Source organism: Rhinolophus sinicus, chromosome 5 (genome assembly GCF_057876585.1).
Source record: "Rhinolophus sinicus isolate RSI-liver-muscle chromosome 5, RSI-T2T, whole genome shotgun sequence".
Classification (NCBI taxonomy): Eukaryota; Metazoa; Chordata; class Mammalia; order Chiroptera; family Rhinolophidae; genus Rhinolophus; species Rhinolophus sinicus.
In genome coordinates this window covers 80,145,471-80,165,165 of record NC_142505.1, presented here as the reverse complement: position 1 = coordinate 80,165,165, position 19,695 = coordinate 80,145,471, and the positions used below count along the sequence as shown (strand labels likewise).

Genomic DNA, 19,695 nt, shown 5'->3' with positions numbered 1-19,695 from the left:
ACTACCACCAAAGCATGTGCTTCGGGGGAGAGGACCATTTCCAGAGCTTCTGCTTTTGGTTTCGCTGCATCCAGATGCACAGGCAGGTATGTCCTGCTTCCCCACCCTCCCTAGTCTCTGGCCAGCTGGCTTCTGCTTCACTTGTCAGTGGCCCCAGCTTTGCCTCTGAATTCTGTTCTTTTTCCTTCTCCAAGACAAACTTTCTCTTGCTGGTATAATTCTTGCTGTTGTTATCGCTGTTAATCCCAAATCACATGTGATTATTACAGAAAAAGCAGACAGGCAGGAAGAGCAGAAAAGGTACCACAGTTCTACCCAGAGAGAACCGTGGGCAGCACCTTCATGTATAGCTTTCCCGATCATTTTTGTTGCCTGTGTATGTTTTCCAGCTTAAAAAAACTTTTTTTTGCGGTATATTCTGAACATCCTTCTATGTTAGCAGATACATTCCTATGCCATTGTTTTAAAACTTTACAGAATGTATTAAAAAAAATTCCAAAAAAGCAAAACAAAACAAAAAATTCAAACAGTACACAAAGGTATAAAATGCGAATTCAGTCTTTTCCCAAACCCTCTCTGAAGCGCGCAGGGGCCCTACAGAAAAAAATGTATGTATCCTGCTTTTTAACTTACCCCAATAGAAACATTCTGTACTCATTGTACTTTTGTTTGACTTAATACAAAATCTTGGAGTTCTTTACAGACCCTTGTGTTTGGGTATGTATATCCTATTCTTTTGATCGTGGGTGAACTATAATTAATTTAACCTCAGTCCTGATTTATGGGCATAATGTTACTCGTCTTTTTCTTTTCTATAAAATGCTTGAGTGAGAAGTTTTCTACCTAATATTCTGGAGTACACTTGCTGGTATGTTTGTAATAGTGATTGTACCTGTAGGGTAACATCTTAGTACCATCAGGTAGCTCACAGAGTATATGCCTTTAAACAATTTTTGATAGATATTGCAAATTGCTCTCTAAAACATGGAACCATTTTTAAGGTCAGCTCCTGCCTTCTGAGAAGTCTTCAGCCCCCCTGGTGAAGGCCCCGAGAGGCAGACATATCTGCTGTGACGGGCTGGAGCACCACCTCTGGCCACCCAGCTGCCTCTTTGGTTTCCTGTTTAGAATGGCCCTGTCTCTTCCTGCTGTGGCAGTCCCTCCTGCTTCCTCTGGGGCAGATTTCCCCGCTCAAGGTTGTGCCTCCAGGTTTTTGCTGTGATAATGTCATTCTGGGGTAGGGGAGTGTGTGTCCCGTATTTAGAAGCTGACTGCTTAGACCCTTGGCCCCAGCTGATGCTGTCAGAGTCCTCCTGCGTAGCTAGTAGCTGGGAAAGGGACCCTGGTGTTTTGCACAGCTTGTTTCTTATACCTCATTATTGTTTCCAGGGACAGCTTAATCTTTAACCTCAGAGGCCAGGGCAGGTTTATGGGGACTTTGTTGTTTGGTAATTGGACGGCCATGCACAGGGCCATCAGCAGAGCCAGTTGGGAGGGACGTTAATGGGACCCTGTTAATGAAATGGCAATTAAAATTCTTTGGACATGTTGTTTACATCAGGCTGCCAAAGCCTAGCTAAAACCCTCCAGCCATGGGATGGAAAAGCCATCGGCTTTCAAGTGTTTGTGGAGAGAAATGGCCTTTTTTCGACTGATTGAGTCATTGGAGATCACAGAACAAAGTGATTCAACTAAGGGCAGCAACGAACTTTGACAAATCATTCAAACATAAACCTCTGACCCAGGGAGGGTTGTCTTGTAAATTGCTGCCTCCAACTTGGCATCATAAAATAATGAAGATGACAGTGATCCTCGTAGGGGTTTCAGTCATTTCTAAACACTTGCTAGATGCCCGGCCTGGTGCTGCACATGCCGTAGGCATTCCTTCCCTTTGGCGATGTAACTGGGAGAGGTAGTTGTTATTTTCCCAATTTACAGATGAAGAAATGGAAACTCCAGAAATGTTTAGTAACTTGCCCAAGACCACATAGTTTACACGTGGCAATGCCAAGATGCACGACGAGGCTGCCTGACTCCAGAGCCTGTGCTCTGAGCCCACTACTTCTTTTTGCATCCATCCCGGCCAGTCCAGCCTCTCTCTCCGTGGTGGTGGCCTCCTGCCTCCCCCTGATTTTCGGCTGCTTGCTGGAGGTGGCAAATGAAGCAGTAGTGTAGACACAGGTAGTTTCTGTTGTTAGATGTTCTTCTCGTTGGGATTTTAGGAAGCTTCTCTTATTCCCCCCATTCTCTGGGTAACAGGGAACTCTGGTGTTGAATCAATAATACTGATAAGTAGGCAGTTTGATATAGCCCTTGGCCGTGTGTGTGTGTGTGTGTGTGTGTGTGTGTGTGTGTGTATGTGTGTGTTAGAGAGAAAGGGGGAGGGACTACACATATATTAGTGGAATTAAGTCAATATGGAGGGTGGAGGTAGTAATATTTGGAGTCTGAGGGCCCACGGTCATGACCCTTGTGGAAAGAGGTTGAAGTAGGTCTCTGTTACTTCCCTGGGGGAGCTGAGCCTTCTCCTGGAGCAGGGAAACCCGGGGCCCCAAAAGCCAAATATTGATTCAAGGAAGCTTACCTCTGCCCTCAAAAAAATAGGGCAATAGGAGGTGAGAGAGAGAGGGAGAGAGAGGGAAAGAGAGAGATTTAAGATAGTTGTTTTATTTTATTTTTTTCCCTACTAAAATGTTTTGATTCTGTTTGTGTGTCCACCTGTGTCAGCCAGTTTTTCCTGGGGCGTATAACCGGTGGTTCAATTCAGAGCCACTCATACCTGTTCCCTGGGGCCACTGGCCCTGGAATAATGGGATTCATTTCATCTTTGCAGGTCAAAGAAGTCACAGATGGGTTTTTGGTTCCATTTGTTCTGGGCTTGTCATTTAGATGAGTCTGCTCAAAGGCTTGGGTTTATTTTATCCCATCAAGAGGGTGGAATGGACTTGGGGTTACCTTGAGCGATTGCCTGAGCCCTAGGCAGTCGTGAAGAACAGGCAAGGAAGAGCAATAATTATCTTAGAGCAGACGTGCTGGGCACTGAGGAGTCAGCTTCACGCAAGACAGACCCTGCCCTCCTGAGGCGCACAGCCCGGTATGAGAGAAACTCATCCGATGATAAAACAAGCTCATTAGGGCCATGGTAATTTTTATTTCCTGTTTTGGAGCCTTTGGGAACACAGAAGGGCATCACTTCACCTAGCCTGGTAGGGGGATTAGGGAAAGATCTCAATTCAGAGATTAGGTCTGAGATGTGAACATGTAAGACTGAGGCCAAAATGTTTAGAACACCACTATGCTGAGATGATTTTCTTTTGGAAGAAAGGTCATTAGATTCATATTCTTTTTGTCTCCGTATAGCACCCCTAACGGGGAATCTCAGGGTGCTCTGATGTCTGTTTTGAATTTTACTCCAATGGCCTGCTTAGGACAAGTTACTATCATCTTCGGACTAAAATACTCGTCAGAAGCTTGTTACTGTGATCAGACAGCCTTGGTTTCAAAACCTGGGCTGACCACTTACCGCTGTGTGATCCTAAGCACATGACTAAATAACTTTTTGAGCTTCAATTTCTCCATCTGTAAAATGGGGATATTGACATTCACTTCAGCAAGACTTTTGGGAGAAGTAAGTGACATAACACATGTAAAATGCCTGGTGTAGTGTTAGCTGCTATTAGGAAATACCCTCAGTTTTTCCCAGGCCTGCTTCCTTGAAAAGACCCAGCTCTGCCCCTAAAGCAAGCCCTATCCTGGGAAATGTGCCATCCAAAGACATGTGCCATCCAAATGTTTTCATCTTTTCAAGGTTGGGAAGTTTTGTGTGGCTTGGTGTGGGGAAAGGACTTGAAGTTACTGAGGCCCCTCCCCTTCTCCATAATTTCTCAACCTAAGGGACAGGAACAGACACATGCTGTTTCTTTAATCAAAACTTGGAGCTTAAACAGTATTTGTTACTTATAGTAAAGCTTGGTTAATTAGGACTCTTAACCAGAACTCTTAATTGACTTCCCCCTCCCCCGCCCTGCCTCTGTTTCCATTTCTCTTTAAGGAAAAAGAAGCAAAAGGACAAGAAAAGGTAAAGTTTATTACTGGAGACTTCCCCTTCAAGGGGCTAGCCCGTGGTCAGAAGACCCTATGCCCCCTGCACACCCCACCTGTCCCCAGATCTAGCCTTGCCTGCCTGTCCATTGCATCTCCCGGAGCCTGGCCCAGTTCCCCATACTTAGTGGGCGTTCACTGAACATTTGTTAGATGAATGAAGACGTAGCCTAGGCTCTAGCCAGACTGAGCCATTGCTGTTCTCTGCACATGCTCTGACTTCTCCTGCTTCTATTTCTATTTTCCTTTTATTTCTATTTGGAGTGTCTCTCCCAGTCATGGCCCTGGGGACTTCGGGTTGGAGTTACTGGTGCCTGGTCTCACCCCACTTATAAGCCAGCAGGTTCCTTGTAGGCATCAGCTGTGCTTTCTTTTTTTTTTTTTTGGAGAAACACTGCATTTGGCACATGATACGTTAATAGTTACTGAGCACTTGCAGTGGCCTCGGTAAGTGTGTTAACTATATTTGCTCGTTTAACGCCTGTACATCGTGTGAGTTTGTATTATCATTAGCCCTATTTAATAGATGACAAAACCACAGCCTTTAGACATTGAATAACATATCCCTAGAAAGTTTGCTGAACTCAGTGGCCTTTGAGGCCCGCAGCCTCGCCACAGGACCTGCCGCCCCAGTGGTGTCTCTGATGCTGTGGAAAAGCTCTGTTGCAGAGGACTGCTGCCCACAGAACTGAACTTTGTGAGGCAGGAACGTGGGCCGATAGTATTCATCTTTCATTTCTAAAGAGGTTTTTAAAGATCTTAAAATGGACTAACATTATTGTCTTTGAGCTTCAAAACAACCTTGAGACCTCGGTCAGGTATTATGGTCCCATCTTACGGATGATGACGCCAGAGTCTGGAAAGAGTTGCTGACTGTAAGAGGTAGAGCTAGGACTTGAACCCAGGTCTCTGACCCTTAGCCAGAGCTCTTCACTACATGCTCCTTTAGTACATTAACAACAAAGCAAAACAAACACAGAAAAAACAGCCAAATCAACTAACCAACAAACAAGCGTTAAAGGTAGAAGCTGATTCTCAGGGAGGTATCTTCTGGGAGCAGAGTGGGTTCTTTGGGGGAAATGGCCAGGAAGAGGGCTAATTTGAGAACAAAGTCTTCTGGGGAACTCCTGTTTCCCAGGAAGTGCAGTTGGCTAGAGCATCCTCTTCCTGTTGTCTCTACCTCCTTGTTTCTTGAGTGTTGCTAACAGAAAGGGGACTCTGGTCCCCAGATTCTGGGGGCTCAGCCCTGTCTCCTCAGATTGATGGGAAGGGGTTTTCCTCTTTGTGCCCTCTCCTCGTCCCTTCTGCTCCTGCCCTACAAATCTCCTGGGTCCTGAGTGCTTTCTCTTTTTTTGGAGAAACACTGCATTTGGCACATGATACGTTAATAGTTACTGAGCACTTGCAGTGGCCTCGGTGAGAGCCCTGGGTGAGAAGCTGCTGCCCACTAACTCCCTTGTTGTCCCCACCCCACCAGACACGGTGTCACACGGGGTGGCCTGCGGGGTCTCTGCTCCCACTCCCCACATAAGAATGCAGGATGTGTCTAGGCCAAAAAGGAACACCCACGGAGCCATAGGTAGGGGAGTCACACCACTATATTCTCCCTGGCAGCTGGGTTCACACGATGTGTGACCTGCTGTCCGCTTTTCTGCCAACCGACCGACTCTCCTCCTCAACTCCCCTCGACTCCACTCCCCAGCGCAGCCGCGGCAGTTACATTAGTGGCCAATGGCTCAAAGGTTACAGCTGACGGCCAACTAGCCAAAGCTGATGGCCATCGAGTACCCGAGCCAGCACCTTCCCACGTGAGGCCGAGAGTCTGGAAACTGCTCTCTGGGGCTCTGTCCCCACACACGGCTTCCTGGGAGGCTTTCTGAAGGGACATCAGTGGGAGGTCCCATACGAGCAAAGCAGCAGCACACATGAGGAAGAAGGGACCTAGATTCATCCTGAGAGATGGGAAGGTGTCGGGGAGTTGACTACTTTCTGCCTCGAGTTATCGTTGAGAATTTCTGGTTTGTTCGCCAAGTCACCTAGAAGATGTGTCACCACCCTTCCGTATTCTTCCTTTTCAATATCCAAGTCCTTCTACTTTTAGCTTCATGAGCTGTGAGAAAGTGTTTTCCGCAACCCAGAGTTTTACTTTCTCACTTCCAGTTCTCTTCACTCTTTTCCTTCCTCCAAATGTAAGGTTTTTGGCCACAGAAGATAAAAGCGGGAAGGCTGAGTGTGGCTCTGGCCCCCAGGAATGGTAGCGGCAGTTCCCCTGACTCGCTTGCTTAGCTCTGCCTTGGCGGGCGTACTGCGTTGGTGCGCCGTGGTGTGGTGACTGCTTCTCTCTCTCTGCTGTTTCTTGGATGTGGCCAAGAGAAGGACGACTCTGGTCCAAAGACTGCTTGGACCAGAAAAGGCATGCAGAGGGAATCCTGTTAAACCCTCAGGCCGGGAATGAGTTCTCATCATCCAAAGAAGATTGTTCATTTTCTTTTATTTAAAAATCTTTAGGAATGGACACTTTAAAAATAATACTATCTAGGCTTAAATATTCCCATAATTATGGAGGTTTTCTGCACATCTCACCTAAAATCTGAGCTTTAACTAACGGCTTTTTTGTGTTGACGTATAGAGAAGCAAGACCAGCTTCTTACTTTATGACAGTTGCTTCCCTTCATAAAGGATCTGACATTTTTTAAAAATTTAATTTAATTTTATTATTAGTTTCAGGTGTACAAAACAACATAAAGGGTCTGACATTTAAATTTGCTTTGTTATGTACAAACATTCCTGAGCCTCAGGGTGGACAAGCTTTAGCTGCAGGCTCCGTGATGTTATTGAGCTGATGGGGAGTAAGTGGGAGCCCTTTTTGTCTAGTGAAAATGGAAGAGATTGTTTACAACTTAATCATTGAGGGTAAAACATTAACATTTAGGGAATCTAGATGAGGGGTATAGGAGAATTCTTTGGGTCTGAATTATTTCAACATAAAAGTTAAGAAGGAGTTTTTTGCAAGAAATGATTTAAATCTTCTTTGGTTTTTAAGAGGCTGATGCCTATGAGAGAGAGGCTTAGCATGCTCTGATTTTCCCTTTCGTTATATAGCGACAACAGGATTGATACTGCAGCAGCCTCTGAGGGGCTGGCCAGACCAAGTGGGGTAGCCCTCTGTGGGCCTGGGAGGTACGGCCCTCTAGAATTATTCAGGAAGCTTCCAGGCCAGCGTAGGGCCACCAAAGAAGGAAGGGGGGAGTCCTGGAGCCTGGAGGGCAAGGAGCACAGCTGCCCCTTAAGGCGATGACTCAGGGCTGTGAGAGAACTGAGAAAGGAGCCAGGTCTGGGTCAAATGACAAAGGATCCTGTCATCTCCGGGACACCTTGGGCCAGTTCACCCTGACATAGCTTGCGAAACACTTCTACCATTCCTTTCCCATCAGAGCACAAGAGGGAGGCAGGACAAGCGGTTTTTAATTCCCATTTCACAAATGAGGATGGTGAGGCCCAGGGAGGTGATGCCATTGGCTCATGGACACAACTTGCAAATGGCAAAGCCAGAATTTGAGTCTAGGTTCCTTCTTTCCGAAGAACATGCTCTTTCACTGACATTTCACTGCCTCTGTAACAGCAGGATGGTGACCTGGGCAAATGTCAGAGTAGGAGTTGTCTTTGGCATGTCCCTTGTGTGGACCTCAGACCTGTCGGTTTTGTCTCGTTTTAGCTGTCCCCAGACTCCCCTCCATTTTAATGGCTTTTGCTGATTAGCTGTTGTGGATTCTTCCCAATTGTGGTGGGGCCAGCCGTGTTGTCACCACACCTGGCCCAGTGCTTAGCTGGGATTCCTTGTGAACTGGAGACTTGCTATGGTAGACTTGACTTTGGACAAGGAAGGATGACGCCTTCCGCTAACCTTTAATGTTGACTTTCTACCAGACCCTCCTGAGACTTCCAGCCACACAGCAGCTCTGACCCACTTTTGTTTGGCTGAACTGCAGGGGTCACTGTCTGCAACTCTGCCAGCTTGCGCTTTGAGGGGAAATGAGCTCAGTTAAGTAGGCAGGTCCCAGGGAGACTTTTCTGCAGTGCCAGATTAATCTCATGGAACATGGAAGAAATATAACCGCACATCTCTCTCTGCCCTGTTTTCATCTGTGTTGATGTTCAGGACAGGATCACATGGAAGGTTGGGGGGAAGGATGCCTTTGCTGCTGAATTAAAAGGCTAGTTTCTCTCCAGCCAGGACATGCTGTCTTTCTCTCTGCCTCTCCCTCTGCTTCCCACCTCCCCTCAAAACCTGAAGGACTCCACTCTAAATCCCGTTGTTATCATGGCCTTGGTTCATGGAAGGAAGGGCAGGAGTGTTTTATAACTTTGTTCTCTGAACTTCTGCTTTTTTTTTTCTTTTTGAACAGAGCAGCACTTTCCAGAGGTGATGCTGGGGGAAGAATTTCTTAGCCTAAGCCTGGACCAGGTGTGCAGCTTGATATCCAGTGACAAGCTGACGGTTTCATCAGAAGAGAAGGTATGTATGGCATGGCCCTTTGGTGCAACAGGAGCCTCATGGTGTGAGGCCTTTTCTCATTTGCAGAGAAGAAAGAAGAGAGCTTATTTCTTGTCCTTTTAAATTAAAAAAAAAAAAGGCTTTCTGAGCCTTGACCACTACATTCACTTTCTAGACCCTTTAAAGAAGAAGTAATGGTGGTGATGATGGTGGCGACAAAGCTGCCTTCATTTGCTGGACGTTTACAGTTTGCAAGCACTCTGCTAAGTGGTTTTTGTTCTTCAGTTCACTGAACCTTCACCACAGCCTTGTGAAACACGCTTTGCTGTTGTCCCCACATTACAGATGACGAAAAGGACTTGGGAGTTAATTAGCTTATCCAAGGTCACTCAGCTGGTCACTGCAGATCGGGGGCTACCTGTCACCTGGCCTTAACCACTGTCCCACATGGCCTCCTGTGAGTATCACAGAGCATTTAAGCGAGAGCAGACCTTTCGGGAATATCTGTTCCGATAGGGGGATTGGAACTCTTACTGGTGACGAGGCTGAAGCACAGAGAGGAGATGGGACCTGCGAAAGGTCACACAGTCGGTCAGTGGCCGTGCCCCGGCAAGAACCCGGGGCTCTTGATACCCAGCCCTCTCCCTCCCTGATCACACGCCTCTTCCTTTGTGCTGGAAGCTTGACGTCTGCCCACTGCTTTAACTGACCTGTGACTGCTGACCTGTCCTACTTTCAGGCCTTCCCTCTCAGTGACCCTTTATCCCCCTTTCCATCTTCACCTGGTTGAATTCCAAACCAGTTCAGATTCTGCTGTTACCAGGGAGAATTCTTTACTCCAGGAGGTGTAGTCTGTCTACGGAACTGAAAATAACATGAGCTTTGGTGTTAGCCAGCAGGGTCCAAATCTCATCTCTGGTATTTACAAAGTGGTTGTGTGACCTTGGGCAAGATACTTTGCTTGTCCACCTGTTTCTTCATTTATAAAGTGAGTATACTAATAGTACATATTCCACAGGGTGGTTGTAGGAATTAAGTGGGATAAGGTTTGTACAATGCCTGGTGTGGTAGTTGGTACCTACTAGGTGCTCCGTCAGTCAGTGTTAGTTGAGTTTCTTATCGATCTTACATCTGGCATTAAGTCCTTTCTCCTCTGTGTTCCAGGATAACATTCATCTTGTGCTGCTTTTTATTATAGTGAGTTCTGAGCTGGTCTTACCTCCTTCACTCAATTGTGAGTTCCCTGATGGTAGGGATCACATCTCATTCATCTCTGTATCTTCAAGGAGGCTTCAGTAAGTGTTTCTTGAATTGTCCTGGTCCATTCTTAAGTGTCCAAGCTTGAGGTTATTTCCTGAGGGAATATTTAAGGAAAAGCCCTTGAAAAGGATTTTACATTGGAAATTAGACTGTGTCCAGAGGCACATGTCCAGACAATGGGGTGAAATTTACAAGCCCTGGCCTGTCCTCCAGCAGAAGTTTGATCGGGAGGAAGAGCCGTTGCTTATTGGCACCGTGGGCTGCCCTGAGGCTTCAGAGGGCTCCCCAGAAGGGGACTGGCACAGTAAGCTAGACTCTCCCTTGGGCTCAGGGAGGCCTCTGTTTCCATGAACTGACGTGGAACAGCATCTTCAGGGAAAAGAATGCGTCTGGCCAGGCCGAAGGCTCCTTCCTGCCCTGGCCTCAGCAATGGACAGGACTCCCGATCTTCTTGCCAAGCCTGTTTAATGTGTTCTCTTGTTTGTGCTACCAAATTGGCACAATTTGAAGGAATCGACTAGTCAATTGATTGGCGGTGAATGTTGTGGTTGGTGTGTTTGGGGTCTGCCAGTGCGTGTCCTCAAGTGCAGTTTGAGAAAGGAAGCAGTCATAAAGCAGCAGGATTTAGATCAACTTGGGGGTGTTTGGGTTGAATTCATGCTGGCCCATCCTGTTCTGGGATCACAGTAAGCTTTCTTCAGGTGAGGACTTACCGATGTGTTCTGTGCCAGGGCAGGTGGCAGTGGGTTTAGTGTGGGTTTAGGGAGAGGCATTAGTGTGCCCTGGAAGTCACTTGGGCTTTAGACTCCGGCAGAGCTGCTTCCATGCTTGGCTTGATGCTGACTGGCTGTGTGACCTCGCAAAGTCACTGGTGACTTTGAACCTTGATTTCCTTACATGTGAGATAATGGGCATCAAATAGCAAATACAGTGTTTGGCAGGTGCTCAGTACATGGCAGCTGTCATTGTGGTCACCATAATACTCCGTTTTGAGCACCACTCATAACGGTAATGGTACTCAATTTTGCCATTGGTAATGGTAAAATAAGCCATGGAATTAATTGCATCTTTCAAGAAACAAATACACATGACATTAAATCTATACACTTAAAAATTGTCTATAGTGGCCCTCATTTATTTGTTTGCTTACATATGAGTTGCTTGTTCTATATAATCAGAGTTTGGAGTGTAGGTGTTTTTCACATTAATGAAGTTGTGTGTCATATCTGGTTCTGAGAAGTTATGGTAACTTCAGCGTGATGCGATACTTTTCAGAAAGTAGATTCCTCATGAGCTTCATCACTGGTACCTCTGAGGCTGACAGTACAGTTTTGAGGCTTATCAAAGTATAGTGGGGTTTGGCCTGCATTTTCTCTTTGGTGAAACCATAGTTTTGTTTCCCCTCAATTGGTCACATGTTGCTAGAAGTTAGATGTTCAGTTAGATGTTCGTCAGTTGAATGCGAACCCTTTAGGCTTTGAAAATTCTGTGATCTATTCCAGGAAATTTGGCCATTTCTACTCCCTTTCATTACATTGCACGCGATAGGCAATGTTGCATACACAGTATTTTTTCCTTCAGTACTGCATTATAGTGAACTTATTGGAATGTATTTGAAGGAATATCAGGGATCTTAATTTAAGCTAAAATTCAACTGCATTTGCAGAAAACTCAACTGAGTCAGTAATCAAATAACCTGTATTCAGCTACATCCACAGTTAAACAGCAATAGCAGTGATATGATGACTTAGTCCTTTGCCTACAGCCCCCAGGTTTCTTTCAAGATATATTTTAAAATGCAGACATTAAAATGGGAAAAAAAACTGTGCATCTTTAGATAGAGGAAATGTAGTATTTTAGTGTCAATGATGATTATAATTGACAATGGCTGCACCCAGGCAGTTTGCTTATTGAGAGTTTGAAAGTGTAGGTTCTGTAGTCAGAGTGGCTGTGTTCAGATCCTGGCTCTACTGCTATGACAAGCTGAGTGACCTTGGGCAAGTTATTTATTTACCACAAGAATATATGCACTATATACACTCATGGATTCTGTCTGTCTTAAGGTCCCCGCTGGAGTGGTATTGGGTTCATGGTAGACACACACAGAACTTTCTTGAATGAATGAATAAAAAAAAACCACACACACAAAAAACAAAACCTCTCTAAGTCTCAGTTTTCTCATCTGTAAAAGGGGAGTAATGATAGTGTAGTATTTACCTTACAGAGTTGTGCTGAGCACGAATCACATGAGAAGTGCTTAGCACACAAACTGTGTTCATTACTGGGAGATACGATCATTGCTGCTGCTACTACAAGTAACTGTTGGCTGGGTTCTTTCTCAAGGAGAAGTTCTTCCCAGGGCCCATAGTCTGGGTGGTTAAATGGCCTTGTGCTTGGTGCCTGGCAGGGGGAAGAATGGTCATGGGCTCTGGGTCCCCAGCATCCCCAGCACCGTCAGCCCTGTCTGGGCTTCCCGGGGCCCAGAAACTGTTCTCCCACATCACCTGCTTTTGCCTATGCGTTACCTCCTCCGCTGTCCTCACACTCCTCGAGTACTGTGAAGGTACCTTAGCCACCTTTGTCACGTACAGTGCCTGACACAGAGCCCCTGCAAGCACCCGTGGGTGCTGAGCGGATATTCCCTGAGGGAATGAAGAGGCGGATTGGGGCTGGACTCTGCCCTGAGCCAGCTGAGGTTATGGGAATAATTTTTCCAGATAATCAGGACAAATGTACGAAGTAGAGGTCAGAGGAAGGGCACGGATCTTTGCTATTTTCTCTCCTGTTTTGCCTTCATGTCATTTTTGTTCTAAAATTCCTGTTATTTGAGAGAGGACAAAAGGATCTGGTCTGGTAGGAGTCACAGAATTACTATTTCTCTGAATAGACTCTTTCCCTGTACCTCACCCTCACCTCCACCCTCACCTGTCCCCCGAGAGAGAGCGAAGACCAAGGAGCAAGCCCCCCCAGTCACCCGATTCCTCTGCGTGGGAGGTGCTGCTGGGTCCGAGCTAAGCCTGTGAGCAGCCTGTTTCTTGTATTCCCATTTGAGACTCACCACGGACCACCTCAGTGACCCAGGGGCAGGGTGAGCAACCTCCGGGGACAAACACACTCTACGGAGAAGAGAGATGACTCCTGGGTTCTAGTGCAGCTCTGCCGCTGAAGTGCTGGCTACTGGACTTGCCTGACTCTTTGCTTTCTTAGCTGGTAAATATGTTTCTACTCCTCAAGAATTCCATATGAAACACTATTGAGGTTTTCAGAGTGACTGCTAATGGGGAAATGGTCCACATTTTCAATACAGGTCAGGAGGAAATCGTTTAGGTCTCTTAAAAAGTTAGATCAGTGTCAAGCATGTGTTATATTGAGACCTATAGGTTAGTTTCTTTCTGCATGATCCCATTTTTAATGTGCTGTTCTCTCCTGAAACTGGAGACAGGGACCACATTCTGGTATCTCCTAGATGGGATTGGTTCCTGTCTCCCAGGGTCATCAATGTGCGTCTCCTCCTGTCTGAACTTGCAGCCTCTCCAGCCAGCGGTAGGTGTGGAATACGGGGCTGGAGCTCCTTGGCCTGCAGCTTAAGTGCTTGCTGCCCAGGCACTATCCGGTGACTCAATGGGCATATCCTTGGCCTTGGCTCTGGCAGCTCTGCTTTTCTCTGAGGTCATCATGAGCGTTGCCAACTTCTTAGCCTGCAAACAATGATCAGGCCTGTGCCCCTGCCTCAGCGTTACTCTTTTCACTCTTCTCCTTTGGGGACCAGTAAGCAAATATGCGTAGAATACCACAGCACTAAATCCACCCTGACTGCCCACTGTTCTCCAGGTACATTTCATACATACCATTAAAAAAAAAAAAGTGACGTTTGTATTAAAGTTAAGCTCAGGGACACGAACGAAGAAGAATTGCACAGCTCAACTTTTTACAAAGTGAAACACCCACATAACTAGCACCCAGATCAAGAAACAGAACCCCAGAACTTCCTTCCGGTCACGGTCCCCCACCCTGAGAAGCATAACTACTATTTTGACTTCTCATAGATCAGTTTTGCCAGTTTTTGAACTTTATATAAATGGAATCCTGGCATGCGTATGCTTTTATGCTGACTTCTTTTGCCCAACATACGTTTTCGCACATCATTTTCTAATTCTTACATCTTGCCAGGCAGAGGTTATTGTCTCCATTTGCAGAGGAGGAAACTAGGGCTTGTTAACAATAGAGAGCTCCCTGACTTGCAGCTGACTATGTCTGCCTCCCAGACCCCAGCTCTTTATTAATCCATGCCCACCCCAATGGGAGACAGAGGGGAGTGGCACTTAGTCATTATTATTCAAGAGGCTGGTGGACAGACAGACCGAAAACATGTATCTATAACGTGTGGCCGAGAGAACTGGTGGCCTGTAATCAAAGTTCAAGGAAAACACTGTGGAATATTTTACTCCAGATTGTTGGGTGGGGAAGGACTCATAGAAAGGGGGCTATTTGAGCTAAAACGTGGAGAATGAGAGTAGAATTTTGGAAAGCCATTCAGGTTGAAGGAATTACAGGACTAGATATGGAAGTTTGCCATAACTTATTGTACTTTGGGGAAAAGTAACCTGTGTGATGAAAATCAAGGGTCTTTCGGGGAGGTGGAAGAGGAGGCTGGGAATGGCTCTGGGGTCTGTGGGGAGTTGGGAGCGAGGATTTTCATCTCTAGGTCAGTATTCACCCAACTGTGTCCTATAAAGCTACGTTGTTGTGAGATGTTTGTAGGAGTTCAGGTGAAGGAGAAAAAGTTCTCAGGTCAGATACGTTTAGGAGACAGTGGCTAAACAAAAGAACCAGGTTAAGAAACTGCAGTGCTTGTCAGAGCTTTTATATACTGGAGGTGCCAAATAAATGTGTACCAGTGGACACGTTCGTCAACATTGCTCAAGCAGTAGTTCGCTGTCATCAGAAATGTCTGGATGCTGATGGCAACCATTCTGAGCACGTCTTGTAATTGCAGAAATCAAATGTGACTTCTATTTATCTTTTGTTATCGGTATATATTATTACAATTTTAATACAGTTTTCCTTTCTTAAAATGTGTATACATTTTTTTGGCACCCTCTGTAGTAATGAGCTTTGTGAATCTCTAAGGGGACTTGAGTGTATTAATGATGTGTTCCCCAGGCTCATTTGGTCTCAGAACCCCTTTGGTCTCCTGCCCCTAGTATTTCCAGGAACACATTATGGAGAGTAGTCTTGAGGCTCTCTTTCTATGGTTGCCCCAAATGTTCTATGATTTATTGCATCTGTTTATTTTCCTTTTGGCAATTTGTTTCATTACTGATCTTTAATTTTTTATTGTGAGGCCATCTTCAGAGGGTGTTATGTTCATGGGAGTCTGGGTTGCCCTGAGCTGTGGAAGTGCCCTTATAGGGCAGGTTTACTGGTTTAGAAACAGATTTTATATTACTTTTTGTCTTGACTATCCCCTGTACTACCTGAATAGTGTCAGTTCAAACCCCACATCTACACAGATGTGTGGTGTGAGCCTGGTGTTTCAATTTCTTGACGATTAAGTTTTTATTCCCCAGATGAGTCTCCTTACCCCTTCCCGCAGCAGAGTGGTGGGGCCCATCGAGTCCTTGTTTTACAGCTGGGGCAGGACTGCCCACAAGGAGCCTGTGGCCCAGACACTCAATCTGATGGGACACCAGTTCTGAACCATTAAAGCCCATATCTGAATTGTACGGACCCGTGAGCCATGTGGCCTCAGCTTCCGTTCAGCTCCCAGAGTTGAATTTCTTTCATTTAAGGCACTTGGACATTTCCCTCTTGTTTTTGAGTATGGCTCAAATCTTTATTATTATTATTACTAATTTTGTGTAATAAGTCATTTTCACATGTTTGGAGCTTTGGGGAAGATTCCTTCCAAGCCAGCTCAGTCTCTCACATTGACTGGAAGACATTCTCCATCCCTGTGTCATGCTCTAATCATTTGTAGGATTAGGGCTACTGAGGAAATCTCTCAGCTTGCAGGCATTTCTGTCAACCCATTGTGCTTCAGTCCTTCTCCTTACCCTTTGCAGAATGATAGTGAAAATGTTTTTACTGGCTGTAGGCAGTAGTGGAAAGCTGAAGAACAATTTCCAGGCCAGGCGATGTTACTGTGTTTTGTCATCATTTTTGTTGTTTGTCTGAAGTCAGATATTTGGCAGTGTGCTGTTGTAGGAAGAGAACCACACACCCAGTCATTCCTGCTTTGGTTAACTTATTCATGCTCTCAATAAATATTTATTGAGTGCTTTCTGTGTGTCAGGCAGTGTGTTAGTCACAGGAGAGACATTGGTGAACAGAAAACACAAGAGCCCTGCCTTCGTGGAACTTAGAATCACATGAGGGAGACTGATTTTATGAAACGTGTACACAGATAAATAGATGGCTACAAACCGGGAAATGCGTTGTGGAGGAAATGTACAGGGTGCTGTGAAAGTGTAGATTGAAAGCCAGTGGTTCTAATGCTGCCCTGTCACCAGTTAGCTGGCTGACGTTGGGCAGCCCACTTTCCCATTCTCGGCCTCACTTTTCCCTTTTGTCAGTGACTCGAGCTGCTTCACGGGGCCCTGGCGGGTCTGAAATGAGGCAGCTACAAAGAAAGAGCTTTTATAAATGCTCTATAAAACCTTCAGATGACGATACTGTCAGAAAGGTAAGTGCAACTAGGTAGGCTTTCTGGAGTCCCGGGAGCTTTCAGACCAGGACATCTCCCAGCCAGCAGTGTGCTGGTAAATATTTAACAACTGGCTCTCCAAAAAAACTCCAAAAGCTCCGATTTGTTTGCTGATTCATTTGCTAATTTCCATGGTGTAAATATTTCCACTAAGCCTGATTTCAAACGACCAGTGTGATGTCACTTAAACACTGGGTTGGAAAGAAACACGCAGGATTTAACTCCAGCTCCAGCGCCCCTCTGCTCCCAGCTGTCTCCAGTGTTGTGTGTGACAGTGAGGTGGAGAATGAGTAATGTAACTCTTGCTAAGCTTTGGTTTAAGAAACAACAGAAATCTGACAGAATCCTTCTCACATCTAGAAGTGCTGTCTTCTTGATTTAAAATCATGGCAGTGGACTTGGCAAATGCTAATGGCTCATTCCCTGGGAAAGAAGAGGTTACCTAGCGGGGGTGTCCTGGGAGACTTGGAGGGTGTAATTAGGATTATGGGTTCAGGAATGTAGTTTTTCAACTCAACAGTCTGCCCAGGGTTTTCAACTAGTTGTGCGTCTGAGATGCAATACTGCATAATGTTAGAATTCAGGTTTTTGGAGTTAAAGGTGAATTCACATCCCAGATGCACTACTTCTGGCAGTGTGACCTTGGGCAAGTTGCTAACCTCTCTGAGGCAATTTTCTCAGCTGTAAAATGAGAACAGTGATCCCCACTGTCACTGAGGTTTTGGTGGATTAAACGAGATCATGCATGTAAACTATCTAGCACTGAGCCTGTTAATCATAAAGTTAGTCCTTCTTAAATCTTTTTTACCCTGCCCTTTCTTCCGCCTCCCGTCCCCCCCACTCCAGTTTTAGCGGTTGTTTCTCAGTCTAGTTGTGTAGGACACAACTCCCTGGCCCATGATGGTATTCTGAGCCTTGCCCCCACCCCCACCCCCGGCTGAGGCAGTCGGTCGCCAGTTGTTGGTCAGCCGCTCACAGCAGCAGCTCACGGCAGCCCACAGCAGCCCAGGGCAGCACACTCCAACCTCCACAGCCCAGCTGCAGGGAGAGCTGTTGTTCACAGTCTTAGCTGTAGAGGGCGCAGCTCACTGGCCCATGTGGGAATCGAACCGGCAACCTCGGTGTTAGGAGCACGGCCCTCCAACCACTTGAGCCAGCGGGCTGGCCCCCCGTTTTTTATTTTTAAGTAATACAATGGTTCAGTGTTTCTTCTGTTTGTTTTAATTAAATTTTTTTTTTATTGGGGAACAGTGTGTTTCTCCAGGGCCCATCAGCTCCAAGTCGTTGTCCTTCAATCTAGTTGTGGAGGGCGCAGCTCAGCTCCAAGTCCAGTCGCCATTTTCAATCTTAGTTGCAGGGGGCGCAACCCACCATCCCATGTGGGAATTGAACCGGCAACCTTGTTGTTGAGAGCTCGCGCTCTCACCAGCTGAGCCACCTGGCTGCCCCTCCGGCAGCTCAGTGGCAGCTCATTGTCTTCAATCTAGTTGTGGAGGGCGCAACTCACTGGCCCATGTGGGAATTGAACCAGCAACTCTATTACTCAGAGCTCTTGCTGTAACCAACTGAGCCATCCGTCCGCCCCCCTTCTTAAATCTTGAGTAACAAATTAGATCCACGTGTGGGAACCTAGTTTTTCCTGAGATTGTCAAAATTAGCTTCTTTCCCCCCATACTGTGTTTTGCTGAGAATCACCTTCAACTGAACCTTTTCCTTTGCCAAGTTACTACCCTGCCTATTTTAACTTAAGCCCCCCTTCTGGAGACTCAGAATGCATTTTGAAAGCAGGGCTACATTCCCCAGGGCTCCCTTTCCCCCCACTTTCCTCCAGGGTACAGGTACAGTCCAGGCTTGGCTGCCTGTATAACCAGAGGGGTGGAGTTAGGAAGGCCAGGTTCATCTGATGCTCTCTGGCCAAGGCTTGTGCCTACATCAGAAGTAGAGTAAGCAGAGGATGATAAAATCTGATTTTTTCCATCTCTTTCCACATAGCAACCTTGTAGCACTTAATAAATTGGTTTTGGAATGTGAAGCAGTAAGGAAATGATGCTATTTCTTTGTTTAAAAGTGAAACCCTAAGCGTGCCTTGTGGCAGCTGATTATCTCATTATGGGACCGATGAACAGTGTTTTCGTCTGAGTAGACATCACCTAGCCCATGATCGAAGCCACAGGGTCTCTGCTTCCAGACCAGATTTTACAGACCAGGAGTTGACATACTTCCTATAAAGGGGCAGATAGTAAATATTTTAGGTTTTGTGGACCATGGTCTCAATTCAACCCTCTGCTGTTCTCGTGTGAAAGCAGCTACAGACAGTACATAAACGAGTGAGAGTGGCTGTGTTCCAGTAAAATTTTATTTACGAAAACAGGTGGCTGGCTGATGTGGCCTGCCGGCTGTAGTCTGCCAACGCTGCTATAGACGGTTGAGAGGCAGCTGAGAACAACGGGTAAGAACATGAGCTTGGAGGTGGGTTCGTGTGGACCCCAGCCCTGCTGTTCTCTGCCTCTGGACTTGGGCGAGTCACTTACTAAGGGGCAGGAGTGTCTGCTTGCTGGGCTCTCATGCCGAATGGGGCGCAGGACTCTGCACGGGGTAAAACAAGCTGCTTTTACTTATTGCCCCCTCGCCTTGGTCAGCCCCTTGATGGGAGGAGCTTTTGAGAATGATTTCAGGCACACTGAAGGCTAATGCTAGTTGGAAGCTTATTTGCTTGTTTATTTTTCAAGCATGAAGTTAAATGAAAAAAATATGTGGCCTTCTCTCGCTGCTGAGAAGGTCACCGTTGTTGCCGAGTGCTGTGGCTTTCACAGCTGAGTAAGTAAACAGTGCAACTAAGCGGAACCAGTTGGACAAGTCAAGTCAAAAATAAAGATAAGGTTAAATATCGACTTCATTAGACTCAGCTTGCGTTTCAGCTTTTGTAACAAAAACTAAGCTGGTTGACGGGGAAGGGCGTGATCAGTAAATGCCACCTACGCAAGGACTGCGGTTCATTCTTCCGCAGAGCTTTCTCAGCCAGCTGCCTTCTCTGTGCCTGGCATGTACTCGGCGGTAGGAGGTGCTGAGACAGAGCAGATACACTTCTTCCCCCCCCCAAGAGCTCACAGTCAATAAACGGGAGTAGAAGGAA

General features: G+C 46.2%; 1 protein-coding gene across 23 annotated transcripts in view; it reads left to right on the top strand.

Moving 5' to 3' along the window:
- Nucleotides 1-19,695, top strand: part of KLHL3 (kelch like family member 3) — a 237,405-nt gene that overhangs the window by 175,327 nt on the left and 42,383 nt on the right. For all 23 annotated transcript variants that reach the window (XM_074313570.2, XM_088798628.1, XM_074313563.2 and 20 more), the window contains one exon: nucleotides 8,508-8,617. In XM_074313570.2, coding sequence (XP_074169671.1) covers nucleotides 8,508-8,617 — 110 coding nt within the window. The remainder of the gene's footprint in view (nucleotides 1-8,507; nucleotides 8,618-19,695) is intronic.